The sequence below is a fragment of the Mustelus asterias genome, chromosome 6, assembly GCF_964213995.1.
Source record: "Mustelus asterias chromosome 6, sMusAst1.hap1.1, whole genome shotgun sequence".
In the NCBI taxonomy this organism is placed as follows: domain Eukaryota; kingdom Metazoa; phylum Chordata; class Chondrichthyes; order Carcharhiniformes; family Triakidae; genus Mustelus; species Mustelus asterias.
The window spans coordinates 140641143-140659195 of NC_135806.1; the positions used below are offsets into that span (position 1 = coordinate 140641143).

Consider the following 18053-nt stretch of genomic DNA (forward strand, 5'->3'; position numbering starts at 1 on the left):
GTGGCCTAGTTCATAGCAGTGAAAACATATGATCCATTTCATATCTCTCAGCCCTCCAACAGACTCAGGTTTGTTTTGAGGGGAAGCCTCCCCAGAGCTTCCTACCACTCCCTCTCTTGCTCCTTCCCAACTTATAACTGATCTAAAGGTGAAGTTTTTTAAAGTTTATTTATTAATGTCACAAGTAAGGCTTACATTAACACTGCAATGAAGTTACTGTGAAAGTCCCCTCGTTGCCACACTCCGCCGCCTGTTCGGGTACACTGAGGGAGAATTTAGCATGGCCAATGCACCTAACCAGCAGGTCTTTTGGACTGTAGGAGGAAACCGAAGCACTGGGCGGCACGGTAGCACAGTGGTTAGCACTGCTGCCTCACAGCGCCAGGGACCTGGGTTCGATTCCCGGCTTGGGTCACTGTCTGTGTGGAGTTTGCACATTCTCCCCGTGTCTGTGCGGATTTCCTCCGGGTGCTCCGGTTTCCTCCCACAGTCCAAAAATGTGTGGGTTAGGTGGATTGGCCATGCTTAATTGCTCCTTAGTGTCAGGGGGACTAGCTAGGGTAAAGTTTGGGGATAGGGCCTGGGTGGGATTGTGGTCAGTGCAGACTCGATGGTCTGAATGGCCTCCTTCTGCACTGTAGGGATTCTATGATTCACCCAGAGGAAACCCAGAGAGAACGTGCAGACTCCGCACAGGCAGTGACCCAAGTTGGGAATCGAACCCGGGTTCCCTGACGCTGTGAGGCAACAGTGCTAACCACTGTGCCACCGTCCTGCCCCTAAAGAAAAGCTTTGGTCTATGAACAAACTCAGTCATCTGCAAGCCCTGCAGCTTGTCTGGCCATTTTAACTTTTTGTTCCTCGACATGTGTACTAATGATTATAGGCAACAAGTCTTTAAATTCCTCCAGCAGAATTATTTTTCTAAGGGCTTCAGAGCTTTTGTCTATTTTCAGTGCTCGCATCCACTTATCAAACTGACTTTGTTTCACTCTTTCAAATTCAATGTACGTCTGTCTATACCACTGTCATAAAGCTCTAAACTGCTGTCTGTAAGCCTCTGGCACCAGCTCATAACCACCCAGTATAGCTTTCTTCACTGCCTCAGTCTCCAGACCTTTCCTTGGACAGAGATATATATGCTTCACTAAAGTTTTAAAAATTTAAAGTTTATTCATTATTGTCACAAGTCGGCTTACATTAACACTGCAATGAAGTTACTGTGAAAATCCCCTAATCTCCACACTCCGGTGTCTGTTCAGTGACACTGAGGGAGAATTTAGCATGGCCAATGCACCCTAACCTGCGCATCTTTGGACTGTGGGAGGAAACCGGAGCACCCAGAGGAAACCCACGCAGAGACGGGGAGAACGTGCAGACTCCACACATACAGTGACCCAAGCCAGGAATTGAACCTGGGTTCCTGGCGCTATGAGGCAGCAGCGCTAACCACTGTACCACCGCTAGCCCTCTCCACAGATTTAGTCTGTGAGTAGGGTTCCAATGTCTCGTTGCCACCTCATCTGTCCAGCTATTTTCTCAAAAGCACAATAATGTCTCAGCTTCCTTTTCACGTAATTTTGGGACAGCTTGTACATATCGGAATATTTCCCCGCAGGTTTCCTGCTTACCATCACTTCCTTCCTCATTCAGCCAACGGAGACAGGTCCAACTTGCTCAGTCTTTTCTCATGAGATAACCTGTTTACGAGGAAATCAGCCGAGTGAACCTTCCCTGACCTGCTTCTGTAGCCATGATGTGGAGATGCCGGCGTTGGACTGGAGTAAGCACAGTAAGAAGTCTCACAACACCAGGTTAAAGTCCAACAGGTTTATTTGGCAGCACAAGCTTTCGGAGTCTCGCTCCTTCTTCAGGCTCACCTGTGTGGACTTTAACCTGGTGTTGTGAGACTTCTTACTGTGCTTACCCCAATCCACCGGCATCTTGGAAGTTGAAGGCAGACGTCTAAAATTCCAGACTGCAACAGAAGACTTCATGAGACTTCTTGGAAGTCCAGCTTTGGTTCACGGAGACATAGAAATATAGAAGATAGGAGGAGGAGGAGGCCATTCGGCCCTTCGAGTCTTCTCTGCCATTCATCACCATCATGGCTGATCATCCAGCGCAATAGACCAGCTGAACTCGAAACCTCTCGCAATGAAGGACAACATACCATTTGCCTTCTTTACCGCCTGCTGCACCTGCATGCTTACCTTCAGCGACTGGTGCACAAGGACACCCAGGTCCCACTGCACACTCCCCTCTCCCAATTTACAGCCATTCAGGCAGTAATCTGCCTTCTTGATTTTGCTTCCAAAGTGAATAACCTCACATTTATCCAAATTATACTGCATCTGCCCTTGATTAGCCCACTCACCCAACCTGTCCAGATCATGCTGAAGGATCTCTGCATCCTCGCCACAGTTCACCCTCCCACCCAACTTGGTACCATCTGCAAACTTTGAGATGTTACATTTTGTTCCCTCATCCTACCGAGCAGGGAATAAGCTAAAATGGTTAAAATCCAGGATAAAGCTGGTGCTGAGAAACTTCTGAATTGTTCAGCATCACGAATTACCATTTAAAAACTCGGTCAGAGAAACTAGATTCCTGAGTTGCTGCCTGAACGTGTAGTGTTTGAACTTGCTTGGAAAAGGGAAGAAATTAATTATACCGGAAGAATTGTGACTAAAGAATCAGTTTTAAACACCAGCAAAGGCCAGAATTCACTGTTTTTGTGCCTCTAAAGCAAAGCGCTGAAAGGAAGGTGTCTGCAGTCATTCGACCCAAGCAACTGCAGTTTAAAACATTTTTCAGACTGAGTGTATGAGCCATTGCAGGAAGTCCCACCCTAAAGCAGCAAGCGTGGGTAAACCTTTTGTCTTCAAATGAGCAATGGTGCCATCCTGAATTTCAGCAACTTCTTCAAGCTGAACCTACTCTTTAATCGATTTTTAACCAAGGATCAGAAATCCACTCTTTCAAACCAACAAGGGCTTATCCAAGATCAATGTCATAACTGGGAAATCTGGAGTAAGGGAATCCTTGGAGACATGATTGCCTTAGATCTGAATAAAAAGACAGAACCTGAACAAGTTAACACACTGCTTTATTTGATAGGTCTAATTGCAGATGGCATTATTACTGGACAAAGAATCAACAAATCATCCACGAAATTTGAAGTACTAAAATCATTCCCTAACTGACCAGGAGAGGGAGCATGTCAGCACAGTGGAGCAGAGGACCCTATAGGTGAAACAGCCCAACACTTTCAAACTAACAGAATGGATCAAAATTGATGTTAGGGAACTTGGGGAAATAAATAGTGATGTCTTGAGGAACGTACGTATTACAGAGAAGGAGGTGCTGAAAGTCTTAAAGCGCATCAAGGTAGATAAACCCCTGGGACCTGATGAAGTGTATCCCAGGACATTGTGGGAGGCTAGGGAGGAAATTGCGGGTCCCCTAGCAGAGATATTTGAATCATCGATAGTCACAGGTGAGGTGCCTGAAGATTGGAGGGTGGCAAATGTTGTTCCTTTGTTTAAAAAGGGCTGCAGGGAAAAGCCTGGGAACTACAGGCCAGTGAGCCTCACATCTGTAGTGGGTAAGTTGTTGGAAGGTATTTTGAGAGACAGGATCTACAGGCATTTAGAGACGCAAGGACTGATTAGGGACAGTCAGCATGGCTTTGTGAGTGGAAAATCATGTCTCACAAATTTGATTGAGTTTTTTGAAGGGGTAACCAAGAAGGTAGCTGAGGGCAGTGCAGTTGATGTTGTCTACATGGACTTTAGCAAGGCCTTTGACATGGTACCGCATGGTAGGTTGTTGCATAAAGTTAAATCTCACAGGATCCAGGGTGAGGTATCTAAATAGATACAAAATTGGCTTCTTGACAGAATGTGGAGATGCCGGCGTTGGACTGGGGTAAACACAGTAAGAAGTCTCACAACACAGGTTAAAGTCCAACAGGTTTATTTGGTACGACAAGCCACAAGCTTTCGGAGCACTGCCCCTTCATCAGGTGAGTGAGAGTTTTGTTCACAAACAGGGCATATATAGATACAAACTCTTACTGTTCTTGACAGAAGACAGAGGGTGGTTGTAGAGGGTTGTTTTTCAAACTGGAGACCTGTGACCAGCGGTGTGCCTCAGGGATCAGTGCTGGGTCCACTGTTATTTGTCATTTATATTAATGATTTGGATGAGAATATAGGAGACATGGTTAGTAGGTTTGCAGATGATACCAAGATTGGTGGCATAGTGGACAGTGAAGAAAGTTATCTCCGATTGCAACAGGATCTTGATCAATTGGGCCAGTGGGCTGACAAATGGCAGATGGAGTTTAATTCAGACAAATGCGAGGTGATGCATTTTGATAGATTGAACCAGGGCAGGGCTTACTCAGTTAATGGTAGGGCGTTGGGGAGAATTACAGAACAAAGAGATCGAGGGGTACATGTTCATAGCTCCTTGAAAGTGGAGTCACAGGTGGACAGAATGGTGAAGAAGGCATTCAGCATGCTTGGTTTCATTGGTCAGAACACTGAAGACAGGAATTGGGACGACTTGTTGAAGTTGTACAAGACATTGGTAAGGCCACACTTGGAATACTGTGTGCAATTCTGGTCACCCTATTATAGAAAGGATATTATTAAACTAGGAAGAGTGCAGAAAAGATTTACTAGGATGCTACCCGGACTTGATGGTTTGAGTTATAAGGAGAGGCTGGATAGACTGGGACTTCTTTCTCTGGAGCGTAGAAGGCTGAGGGGTGATCTTATAGAAGTCTATAAAATAATGAGGGGCATAGATCAGCTAGATAGTCAACATCTTTTCCCAAAGGTAGGGGAGTCTAAAACTAGAGGGCATAGGTTTAAGGTGAGAGGGGAGAGACACAAGTGTCCAGAGGGGCAATTCTTTTCACACAGAGGGTGATGAGTGTCGGGAACAAGCTGCCAGAAGTAGTAGTAGAGGCGAGTACAATTTTGTCTTTTAAAAAGCATTTAGACAGTTACATGGGTAAAATGGGTATAGAGGGATATGGGCCAAATGCGGGCAATTGGGATTAGTTAAGGGGTTTAAAAAAAAATGGGCGGCATGAACAAAGGGCCTGTTTCCATGCTGTAAACCTCTATGACTCTATAACAGAATTGGACACTTCAGCAAACTGCAAGTCCAAAACATCTAAACACACACAAGACCTAAATATGATTCAAGAGGTTGAGACTGTACCCCAAGAGGACACACAGCCATGCTTCTAAGTTGAATTCAAAGATCCAGGATTTTTAGTCATAAGCTGGGATTTTCCCCTCCGGCCTGCCACGGGAATTGGAGTGGGCGAGGGGCGGAGCATGGAGAAGTCTGTTGACCTCGAGTGGGATTTTATGGTTTCAGGACAAGCGAGGCCGTAAAAACCCGCCCATTGAGTTTTCCAGCCCAGAAAGAGGCCCTTCAGCCCATTGTCTCTGCAACGGCGATCCAGCACCCATCAACCCGAATCCCATTTTCCAGCACTGTGTCCGTAGCCTTCTATGCCATGGTGTTTGAAGTGCTCATTTAAATGCTTCTGAAATGTTACGAGGGTTCCCGCCTCTACCACCCTTTCAGGCAGTGAGTCTCAGATTCCCACCACCCTCTGGCTGAAAAAGTTTTTCCTCAAATCCCCTCTTTATCTCCTGCTCCTTAACTTAAATCAATGCCTCCTGGCTATTGACCCCTCTAAAGGGGAAAAGTTTCTTGGAGGATCAGAAGGAGCTTGGGGTCCGGGTCCATAGGACTCTGAAATCGGCCCCGCAGGTGGAGGAGGTGGTTAAGAAGGTGTATGGTGTGCTGGCCTTTATCAATCGAGGGATTGAGTTTAGGAGTCCGGGGATAATGATGCAGCTATATAAGACCCTCGTCAGACCCCACTTGGACTACTGTGCTTAGTTCTGGTCGCCTCACTATAGGAAGGATGTGGAAAAGATTGAAAGGGTGCAGAGGAGATTTACAAGGATGTTGCCTGGATTGAGTGGCATGCCTTATGAGGATAGGCTGAGGGAGCTCGGTCTTTTTTCCTTGGAGAGACGTAGGATGAGAGAAGACCTAATAGAGGTATATAAGATGTTGAGAGGCATAGATCGGGTGGACTCTCAGAGGCTTTTTCCCAGGGTGGAAATGGCTGCTACGAGAGGACACAGGTTTAAGGTGCTGGGGGGTAGGTACAGGGGAAATGTTAGGGGGAAGCTTTTCACACAGAGGGTGGTTGGCGAGTGGAATCGGCTGCCGTCAGTGGTGGTGGAGGCAAACTCAATAGGGTCTTTTAAGAGACTCCTGGATGAGTACATGGGACTTAATAGGATGGAGGGTTACTGGTAGGCCTAAAAGGTAGGGATATGTTCGGCACAACTTGTGGGGCCGAAGGGCCTGTTTTGTGCTGTAGTTTTCTATGTTTCTATCTACCTTATGTCCCTCATAATTTTGTACACCTCAATCAAGTTCTCCCTTAGCCTTCTCTGCTCTAAGGAAAACAGTAAGAAGTCTCACAGCACCAGGTTAAAGTCCAACAGGTTTATTTGGTAGCTCAAGCCACAAGCTTTCGGAGCGCTGCTCCTTCATCAGGTGAGTGGGAGTTCTGTTCACAAACAGGGCGTATAAAGACATATATAAAGGAATATAAAGCATATAAAGAAAAACAACCACAGCCTATCCAGCCTCTCTTCATAGCTGAAACGTTCCAGCCCAGGCAACATCCTGGTGAATCTCCTCTGCACCCTCTCTTAGCAATCACATCCTTCCTAAAGTGGGTGGCGTGGTGGTTAGCACTGCTGCCTCACAGCGCCAGGGACCCAGGTTTGATTTCCGGCTTGGGTCATTGTTTGTGCGGAGTTTGCACGTTCTCCGTGTCTGCATGGGTTTCCTTCGGTTTTCTCCCACAGTCTGAAAGACGTGCGGGTTAGGGTGCATTATCCGTGCTAAATTCTCCCTCAGTATATACAAACAGGCGCCGGAGTGTGGCGACTAGGGGATTTTCACAGTAACTTCATTACAGTGTTAATGGAAGCCTACTTGTGACACTAATAAATAAACTTAAACTTCGTGTTTTGACTAGAACTGGACACGTATTCTATTGTGGCCTAAAAAGTGTTTTATACTACTCCATCATAACCTCCCTGCCCTTACAGGGTGATGGCCTAGTGGTATTATCACCAGACTATTAATTCAGAAACTCAGCCAATGTTCTGGGGACCCGGGTTCGAATCCCACCGCGGCAGATGGTGGAATTGATATTCAATACAAAACATCTGGAATTAAGAATCTACTGATGACCATGAAACCATTGTCGATTGTCAGAAAAACCCATCTGGATCACTAATGTCCTTTAGGGAAGGCAATCTGCCATCCTTACCTGGTCTGGCCTACATGTGACTCCAGAGCCACAGCAATGTGGTTGACCCTTAACTGCCCTTGGGCAACTAGGGATGGGCAATAGATGATGACCAGCCAGTGACGCCCATGTCCCATGAATGAATAAAAAAAAATTCTATGCCTGGACTAATAAAAGCAAATATCACAAGTGCCTTCTTAACAACTTATCCACCTGTCCTGCTGCCTTCAGGGATCTTTGGACATGCACATCAAGGGTCCTCTGTGCTATCTAGCGTCTGACTGTTCATTGTGTATTCCCTTGCCTTGTTAATCCTCACTTTTCAGGGTTAAATTGCCACTGTCCTGCCCATCTGACCAGCCCATTTTGTATTGGAATGCAGACATGTCAATTAATGGCCTTCTCACCTGATGAAGGAACAGTGCTCCAAAAATTCGTGATATTAAATAAACCTGTTGGACTTTAACCTGGTGTTGTGAGACTTCTTACTGTGCCCACCCCAGTCCAACACCGGCATCTCCACATCATTGATGGCTATATGGGGGATAGGATCAGTAAGTTTGCGGATGACACAAAGATTGGCCGGATGGTTAACAGTGAGGCGGAGTGTCTTGGGCTACAGGAAGATACAGACAGAATGGTCAAATGGGCAGATAAGTGGCAGATGGAATTTAACCCTGAAAAGTGTGAGGTGATACACTTTGGAAGGAGTAATTTGACAAGAAAATGTTCAATGAATGGTTGGAACTAGGAAGTTGTGTGGAACAAAGGGACCTTGGTGTGTTTGTCCACAGATCTCTGAAGGTGGAAGGGCATGTTAGTAGGGTGGTGAAAAAGGCATATAGGACACTTGCCCTTGACGGGTCACAACTAAGTTGGAAGGGCACGAATATCCTGGCTGGGAGTTTTGCTAGTGCAGTTCGGGGGGGTTTAAACTAATATGGCAGAAGGGTGGAGATCAAAATATTAGGTCTACAAGTGTAGAGGCTGGGGACGAGCTTGGGGCTGGGACAAGGCTGGCAAAGAAGAAGAGCACTCTGGGGGAGGATGACTTCACTGGGCCTGGAGGTCTGGAGTGCTTATACTTCAATGCAAGGAGCGTAGCAGGTAAGACAGACGAACTTAGGGCCTTAATGCTCACGAGGAATTTGGATGTGGTTGCGGTGACGGAGACTTGGTTGAAAGAGGGACAGGACTGGCAGCTGAATATTCCGGGGTACAAGTGTTTTAGGTGAGACAGAGGAGGGGCCAAAAGAGGTGGGGGACTAGCAGTATTAGTTGGAGAGCATATTACAGCGGTGCAGAGGGAGGACAATTCAGAGGGGTCGTGTAACGAGTCACTCTGGGTGGAGCTTAGAAACAGGAAGGGCGCAGTCACTATGTTGGGGGTATACTACAGGCCCCCCAACAGCCCAAGGGAAGTGGAAGAACGGATATGTCAAGAGATAATGGATAGGTGCAGGAAAAATAGGGTTGTTGTCATGGGAGACTTCAATTTCCCTGGTATAGACTGGAAATCGCTGAGAGCTGGGACTCTGAATGGGGAGGAATTTGTAAAATGCGTACAGGAGGGTTCTTTGGAACAATATGTAGATAGCCCGACTCGAGAGGGGGCTATACTGGACCTAGTACTGGGGAATGAGCCCGGTCAGGTCTTCAAAGTTTTGGTAGGGGAACATGTGGCAAATAGTGACCACAATTCTGTTAGCTTTAGGATAGTGATGGAAAAGGATGAGTGGTGTCCCAAGGGTAAGGTGTTGGATTGGGGGAAGGCTAACTTTAGTGGGATTAGGCAGAAATTGGCAGCTGTTGATTGGGAGAGGCTGTTTGAGGGTAAATCCACATCTGGCATGTGGGAGTCTTTTAAGGAACAGTTGTTAGGGCTGCAGGACAGGCATGTGCCTGTAAAAAAGGATAGGAAGGGTAGGATTCGAGAACCGTGGAAAGCCAGGGAAATTGAGGGACTGGTCAAAAAGAAAAGAGAGGCGTATGTTAGGTCCAGGCAGCTAAAAATGGAGGGAGCTCTGGAGGAGTACAAAGAAAGTAGAAAAGAACTCAAACGGGGAATTAGAAGGGCAAAAAGGGGTCACGAAATGTCCTTGGCAGACAGGATTAAGGAGAATCCCAAGGCATTTTATTCATATGTTAGGAATAAAAGGGTTGTCAGGGAAAAAAATCAGACCTCTCAGGGACAAAAGTGGGGAATTATACTTGGAGCCCAAAGAAGTAGGGGAGATCCTAAATGAATACTTTGCGTCGGTATTCACAAAGGAGAGGGATGTGTTGACTGGGAGTGTCTCGGAGGGGAGTGTTGAACCGTTGGAGAAAATCTCCATTAGAAGGGAGGAAGTGTTAGGTTTGTTAGAGAATATAAAGACTGACAAATCCCCAGGGCCTGATGGAATCTATCCAAGGCTGCTCAGGGAGATGAGAGATGAAATCGCTGGGCCTCTGACGCAAATCTTTGTCTCGTCACTGGACACAGGTGAGGTCCCAGAGGATTGGAGGATAGCTAATGTGGTCCCGTTATTTAAGAAGGGTAGGAAGGATAACCCGGGTAATTATAGGTCGGTGAGCTTGACGTCCGTGGTGGGGAAGTTGTTGGAGAAGATTCTTAGAGATAGGATGTATGCGCATTTAGAAAGGAATAAACTCATTAACGATAGTCAGCATGGTTTTGTGAGAGGGAGGTCATGCCTCACTAACCTGGTGGAGTTTTTTGAAGAAGTGACCAGAATGGTTGACGAGGGAAGGGCCGTGGATGTCGTCTATATGGACTTTAGTAAAGCGTTTGACAAAGTCCCTCATGGTAGGCTGGTGAAAAAGGTTGGATCTCATGGGATAAAGGGGGAGGTGGCTAGATGGGTGGAGAACTGGCTTGGTCACAGAAGACAGAGGGTGGAAGTGGAAGGGTCTTTTTCCGGCTGGAGGCCTGTGACTAGTGGTGTTCCGCAGGGCTCTGTATTGGGACCTCTGCTGTTTGTGATTTATATAAACGATCTGGAAGAAGGTGTAACTGGGGTGATCAGTAAGTTTGCAGACGACACAAAATTGGCAGGACTTGCAGATAGTGAGGAGCATTGTCAGAGGCTACAGAAGGATATAGATAGGCTGGAAATTTGGGCAAAGAAATGGCAGATGGAGTTCAATCCTGATAAATGCGAAGTGATACATTTTGGTAGAAATAATGTAGGGAGGAGCTATATGATAAATGGCAGAACCATAAAGGGTGTAGATACACAGAGGGACCTGGGTGTGCAAGTCCACAGATCCTTGAAGGTGACGTCACAGGTGGAGAAGGTGGTGAAGAAGGCATATGGCATGCTTGCCTTTATAGGACGGGGCATAGAGTATAAAAGTTGGGGTCTGATGTTGCAGATGTATAGAACATTGGTTCGGCCGCATTTGGAATACTACATCCAGTTCTGGTCGCCACACTACCAGAAGGACCTGGAGGCTTTGGAGAGAGTACAGAGGAGGTTTACCAGGATGTTGCCTGGTATGGAGGGGCTTAGTTATGAGGAGAGATTTGGTAAACTGGGGTTGTTCTCCCTGGAAAGACGGAGGATGAGGGGAGACTTAATAGAGGTGTATAAAATTATGAAAGGCATAGATAGGGTGAACGGTGGGAAGCTTTTCCCCAGGTCGGTGGTGACGTTCACGAGGGGTCATAGGTTCAAGGTGAAGGGGGGGAGGTTTAACACAGATATCAGAAGGACATATTTTACACAGAGGGTGGTGGGGGCCTGGAATGCGCTGCCGGGCAAGGTGGTGGAGGCGGACACACTGGGAACATTTAAGACTTATCTAGACAGCCATATGAACGGAGTGGGAATGGAGGGATACAAAAGAATGGTCTAGTTTGGACCAGGGAGCGGCACGGGCTTGGAGGGCCGAAGGGCCTGTTCCTGTGCTGTATTGTTCTTTGTTCTTTATCAATTGAAGCATAGATTACAAAAGCAGGGAAGCCATGTTGGAGTTGTATAAAACTTTGGTGAGGCCACAGCTGGAGTACTGTGTGTAGTTCTGGGCGCCACATTACTGGATGGACATGAACAGACTGGAGAGGGTGCAAAGGAGATTCACCAGGATGCTGCCAGGGAAGGAATATTTAAGTTATGAAAAGAGGTTGGATAGGCTTGGGTTGTTTTCATTGGAGCAGAGGAGACTGAGGGGCGACCTGATTGAGGTGTACAAGATTATGAGAGACATGGACAGAGTGGATAAGGAGCAGCTACTCCCCTTAGTTGAAGGGTCAGTTATGAGAAGACACAAGTTAAAAGTGAGGGGAGGGAGGTTTAGGAGGATTTGAGGGTGGTGAAGGTCTGGAATGCGCTGCCTGGGAGGGCGGTAGAGGTAGATGCCTCACATCCTTTAAAGAGTATTTGGATGAGCACTTAAAGTTTAAAGTTATTTATTTAGTGTCAAAAGTAGGCTTACATTAACATTGCAATGAAGTTAGTGAAAATTATCATAACATTCAGGGCTAGGGCCAAGTGCTGGCAGATGGGATTCGGGGGAGTTCAGGTGTTTCTAATGTGTTGGCATAGACTCAATGGGCTGAAGGGCCTCTTCTGCGCTGTCTGATTCTATGATTTGTAATTCCAGATTTTTTAATATTGAATTCAAATTCCAACTGTGAAGTCATCTGATGTGGTGGGAGTTGAATCTGAGTCCCCAAAACATTAATCTGGGTCTCTGGATGATTAATTCATGGTCTTCCCATTATACACATAAAAATAAGGAGTGTCAAGACAGAGTTGGTTGGAGGACTGTTTCCAGTCACAAAACAATCGAGAGGGCGCGCAGATTTAAAGTAATTGGGAAAAGTAACAAAAGCGACATGAGAAAAACTTTCTCACAGAGTGAATGACTAAGGTCTGGAATGGCAAAGGGTTTCAGAGAATCCCTACAGTGCAGGAGACCATTCGGCCCATCAAGTCTGCACTGACTCTCCAAAACCGCATCCCACCCAGGCCCTATCCCCTTAACCCCATATATTTACCCTACTACTCGCCCTAACCTACACTTCCCAGCATACTAAGGAGCAATTTAGCATGGCTAATCCACCCTAACCCGCACATGTTTGGACTGTGGGAGGAAACTGGAGCATCCGGAGGAAAACCTCGCTGGTTTTTCTGGTTGGCGATCAGTGACTAGTGGTGTGCCTCAGGGATCAGTTTTGGGACCGCAATTGTTTACAATTTACATAGATGATTTGGAGTTGGGGACCAAGTGTAGTGTGTCAAAATTCGAAGAAGACATTAAGATGGGTGGAAGAGCAAAGTGTGCAGAGGACGCTGAAAGTCTGCAAAGGGATATAGATAAGCTAAGTGAGTGGGCGAGGGTCTGGCAGTTGGAGTACAATGTTGGTAAATGTGAGGTCATCCATTTTGGTAGGAATAACCGCAAAATGGACTCTTATTTAAATGGTAAAAAATTGCAGCTTGCTGCTGTGCAGAGGGACCTGGGTGTCCTTGTGCAGGAATCTCAAGGAGTTGGTTTGCAGGTGCAGCAGGTAATTAAGAAGGCAAATGGAATTTTGTCCTTCATTGCTAGAGGGATGGAGTTTAAAAACACCGAGATTATGTTGCAGCTGTATAAGGTGCTGGTGAGGCCACACCTGGAGTACTGTGTACAGTTTTGGTCTCCTTACTTGAGAAAGGATATACTGGCACTGGAGGGGGTGCAGAGGAGATTCACTAGGTTGATTCCGGAGTTGATAGGGTTGGCTTATGAGGAGAGACTGAGCTATACTCATTGGAATTCAGAAGAATGAGGGGAGATCTGATAGAAACATATAAGATTATGAAGGGAATAGATAAGATAGAAGCAGGGAAGTTGTTTCCACTGGCGGGTGAAACTAGAACTAGGCAGCATAGCCTCAAAATAAGGGGAAGCAGATTTAGGACTGAGTTGAGGAGGAACTTATTCACACAAAGGGTTGTGAATCTGTGGAATCCCCTGCCCAGTGAAGCAGTTGAGGCTACCTCATTAAATGTTTTTAAGGCAAGGATAGATAAATTTTTGAACAGTAAAGGAATTAAGGGTTATGGTGAGCAGACGGGTAAGTGGAGCTGAGTCCACAAAAAGATCAGCCATGATCTTATTGAATGGCGGAGCAGGCTCAAGGGGCCAAGTGGCCTACTCCTGCTCCTAGTTCTTATGTTCTTAGACTCGGGGGGCGGGGCAGTTTGGAAACATGCAAACTTTAGACAGTGACCTAAGCTGGGAATTGAACCCAGGTCCCTGGTGCTGTGAGACAGCAGTGCTAACCACAGGGCAGCCCACAAGGAGAACGGGGAGAATAGCATTCAGTGAATTGCTCAGATGAGCCAGGATAGGGACGATGGGCCGGATGGCTTCCTTCAGAGCTGAAATACTGTGATTTCTAAACTCTCACTTCACCAATCTATATCTTTTTGTATCCTCCTCAACTTCCTCTCACTCGAGAAAGCGAAGGAAACATTTCTCTCGCATCCACTCTCTCAAAACTTTAGAAGAAACAAAGTAAAGTACAACACAGGAACGGCGCCTTTGGTCCTCCAACCCTGTGCCAGTCAGGTGCCCTAACTAAACTAAACAAAACCTTCTGACTTTACTCAGTCCGTATCCCTCTGGGGTAGCACTGCAGTCTCACAGCGCCAGGGATCTGGGTTCGATTCCTGGCTCACATCACTGTGTGTGTGGAGTTTGCATGCTCTGTGTCTGCATGGGTTTCCGCTGAGTGCTCCTGTTTCCTCCCACAGTCCAAAGATGTGCGGGTTAAGTTGATTCTTAGGCTATGCTAAATTGCCCCTTCGTGTCAGACTTTCCCATGGTGTCGGAGTGAGGCGACTTCTTGCAAGCTGTGCCCAGCATACTTTCTAATTCCATCTTTTACTCTCGTTCTATGCTTCTAAAACTTCATTCTAACACTTTTAAACTCTAACAATGGTCTACCTTGCATTAAATTGATCTTTCTCTACACCCTAGTTATGACTGTTATACCACATTTTGCACTCTCTCCATTTCCTTCTCTATGAATGAGCTTTGTCTGTATAGCGGCAAGAAACAATACTTTTCACAGTATAATACATATGACAATAATAAATCAAATCAAAGGGGGACTAGCTAGGGTAAATGTATGGGGTTATGGGATAGGGCCTGTGTGGGATTGTGGTCAGTGCAGACTTGATGGGCCGAATAGCCTCCTTCTGCACTGTAGGATTCTATGATACTACATTCCCTCCCTATTCATGGACCCATCCAGATGCCTCTTCAATGTTGCTCAAATGCCTGCTTCCACCACCTCCTCTGGCAGCATATTCCAGGCACCCACCACTCTCTGCGTGAAAAACCTCCCCCACACATCTCCCTTTAACTTCCCGCCCTCTCACCTTGAATCGGTGCCCCATTGTAATTGACACTTCCACCCTGTAGGAAAAGCCTCTGACTATCCACCCTGTCTCTGCCTCTCTTAATTTTGTAGACCCTCCATCAGGTGTCCCCTCAGCCTCCATCTTTCCAGTGAAAACGATCCTGGCTAATTGCTGTATTAGATCCTTTCCCTGGGTATTGCTGCCCCTGACGTGGAGATGCCGGCGTTGGACTGGGGTGGGCACAGTAAGAAGTCTCACACCAGGTTAAAGTCCAACAGGTTTATTTGGAATCACGAGCTTTCAGAACACTGCTCCTTCATCAGGTTGCATGAAGGAGCAGCGCTCCGAAAGCTGGTGCCTTTTGCTACCAAATAAACCTGTTGGACTTTAACCTGGTGCTGTGAGGCTTCTTGTTGCTGCCCAGCCCAGGCCTTCCTGCTGCTGCTGTGAGCGGCAGGCCCCGTTACCCCGGTAACCGGCCCGCGTGCCGCCGGGTTGTCAAGGTGAAAGGTCAGGGCTGGCGCGGGGGCTGCCGGGAATGCGAGGCCTGTCCAGCGTTGCGGAGCCGCCGGCGACGGGAGCGGAGAGAAGCGCGGCCCAGACACCCCCCCCTCCACCGGGCAGCGCAGGCCGCCCGGCCCGACCCTCAGCAGCGAGCCCGAAGGCGGAGAGTGCAGACAGGCGGGTGAGGAAAATAAAAACAGCGATTCCTGGCCCAAATGCGCGATTTGATGACGTAATGGCTGTCAGCCGCCGCCGTCAGAGCGGGAAATGCCGGCGGCCGCGGCTCCTGAGGGAGAAAGCAGCCCCGGAGGAGCGGCCCAGCACCCTGCCACAACCCGCCCCGGCCGCACAGACACCCCGCCGCCGTTCCGGATCCCTTCACTCCCATCCCCGGGTTTTAGTGGCGGGGCGAAGCCTGTGTGTGTAGGCCTTCCGGTCCCAGCAGTAACCCCGCCCCCTTCAAACCGGAAACTCCCCGTGATTGACAGGTGATCCCTGCCTCCCATTGGTGGATTGTGAGGCGATCAACATGGGATCCCTGCTGCCATTGGTGGATTGTGAGGTGATTCACTTGAGATCCCCACCTGCCATTGGTGGATTGTGAGGTGATCATAAAATCATTTCAAATTATGAAGGGAATAGATAAGATAGAAGCCGGGAAGGGGCAGGAGATTTAGGACTGAGTTGAGAAGGAACCTCTTCACCCAAAGGGTTGTGAATCTGTGGAATTCCCTGCCCAGTGAAGCAGTTGAGGCTACCTCATTGAATGTTTTTCAGGCAAAGATAGATTTTTGCACAGTAAAGGAATTAAGGGTTATGGTGAGCGGGCGGGTAAGTGGAGCTGAGTCCACAAAAAGATCAGCCATGATCTTATTGAATGGCGGAGCAGGCTCGAGGGGCCAGATGGCCTACTCCTGCTCCTAGTTCTTCTGTTCTAAGTGATGAACATGAGATCCATACAGTATCTTAAATAGGGACGTAGGTTACAAGAACAAGAAGGTTGAGTTGAACTTGTATAGGACAATAGTTAGGGTATGGCTTCCACTTCAGGGCACCGCAGTATAGGGAGGATGTGATTGCATTGGAGAGAAAAGATTCATGAGAATGGTTCCAGCAATGAGGAAGTTCAGTTATGGGGAGGCAGTGACGTAGTGGTATTGTCACTAGACTAATCATGCAGAGACCCAGGGTACTTCTTTGGGGAGCAGATTCAAATCCCACCATGGCAAATGTTGAAATTTGAATTTGATTAAAAAATCTAAAAATAAAAGTCTATTGATGACTGTGAAACCATTGTCGATTGTTGGAAAAACCCACCTGGTTCACTAATATCCTTTAGGGAAAGAATCTGCCATCTCTACCTGGTTTGGCCTACATGTGACTCCAGATCCACAGCTCTTCGAAAGCCCTCTGAAGAAAACCACTCAGGGCAATTGACGATAGGCATCAAAATGCTGGCCCAGCCAGTGGTGCCCACATGCCATGAATACATTTTTAAAAAAAAGTTATGAGGATAGATTGGAGAATTTGGGAGTGTCTTTCTTAGAGAAGAGAAGGCTGAGAGAAGATTTGATGTAGGTGTTCAAAGCATAAGGGGTCTGGACAGAGTCGAGAGGGAGAAACTGCTCCCATTGGAAGGATCAAGGCGGCACAGTAGCACACTGGTTAGCACCAGGTGCGCCAGTGACCCACATTCAATTCCAGCCTTGGGTGACTGTCTGTGTGGAGTCTGCACGTTCTTCCTGTGTCTGCATGGGTTTCATCTGAGTGCTCCGGTTTCCTCCCACAGTCCAAAGATGTGTCGGTTAAATGGATTGGCCATGCTAAATTGCCCCTTAGTGTTAGGGGGACTAGCAGGGTAAAGTTTTCAAGTTTGTATATTTGTGTCACAAGTAAGCTTACATTAATACTGCAATGAAGTTACTGGAAAAGTCCCCTAGTCGCCACACTGGTGTTATAGGGATGGGGCCTGGGTAGGATTGATGTTGGTGCAGGCTCGATGGGCTGAATGGCTTCCTTCTGCACTGTAGGGTGCAGTTTGCAAGTGATATGAGAAGACACTTTTTCATGGAGCGAGTGTTTCAGTCGCGCTGCCTGAGAGTGGGAGGGTCAATCTGAAGTATTTGAAGGGGAATTTGAATGTTATCTGAAAAGGAAGAATGAGCACGGTTACTGGCCGGGGGGTAGTGGCACCAGGTGAATGACTAATGTGGAGAGCTGATGCAGACACAACGGGCCGAATGAATCTGCGCTGTAATAATTATTTTGTTCTGAGATCCCTGCCTGTCATTGGAAGGTTGTTTCCAGCTGTATTGAAGTTGGGGGCGGTGGAGGAGTCTGATAGCCAGCTTGTCAAATGGACACAGTAGAGCAGCAAGGAATTGCCTGCAGCTTTGCAGAATCCTTAAGTTGAAGTTTATAGTTGTTGTTACAGGGATGAAGTTGCACAGCTTGTTTCTCATCTGTGTGGTTCAAATCAAGATAGGTGATCAAAGTGATGGGTTTGGACAGAGTCGATAGGAAGACTTTAAGTTTTAAAGTTTATTCATTAGTGTCACAAGTAGGCTTGCAATGAAGTTGCTTTGAAAATCCTCTCAGTGGCAGAAGGGTTGAGAAGCAGAGGCTGCGCACGTAACAGCAATTAGAACTCGGATTTATAACGTACCTTTAACATTGTGAAGTACTTCACAGCAGCATTCTAAACCCAAATAACGGCTACATAAGGAGACTGATATCAGCTGGCCAGATGAGCAAAAGCTTGGTCAAAAAGGTATGTGTTCAGGAGAAGGAACAAAAAAATTGCTGGAAAAACTAAA

At 47.1% G+C, this 18053-nt stretch overlaps 2 protein-coding genes across 4 annotated transcripts in view; both read left to right on the forward strand.

The window, feature by feature from the left end:
* The window catches only part of LOC144495190 (uncharacterized), a 984403-nt gene that overhangs the window by 808842 nt on the left and 157508 nt on the right, over positions 1 to 18053 (forward strand). The gene's annotated exons all lie outside the window — the stretch shown is intronic.
* LOC144495188 (zinc finger protein 131-like) overlaps positions 15255 to 18053 on the forward strand; it is a 45032-nt gene continuing 42233 nt past the window's right edge. For 2 of the 3 annotated variants that reach the window (XR_013498219.1, XM_078215217.1), the window contains exon 1: positions 15262 to 15418. Coding sequence is in view for 2 of the 3 variants with exons in the window: in XM_078215217.1 (XP_078071343.1) it covers positions 15272 to 15418 (147 nt within the window). In the remaining variant the exon portion in view is untranslated. Of the gene's footprint in view, positions 15419 to 18053 lie in introns of all 3 variants that reach the window. The other variant, XM_078215216.1, reaches the window with a different exon arrangement.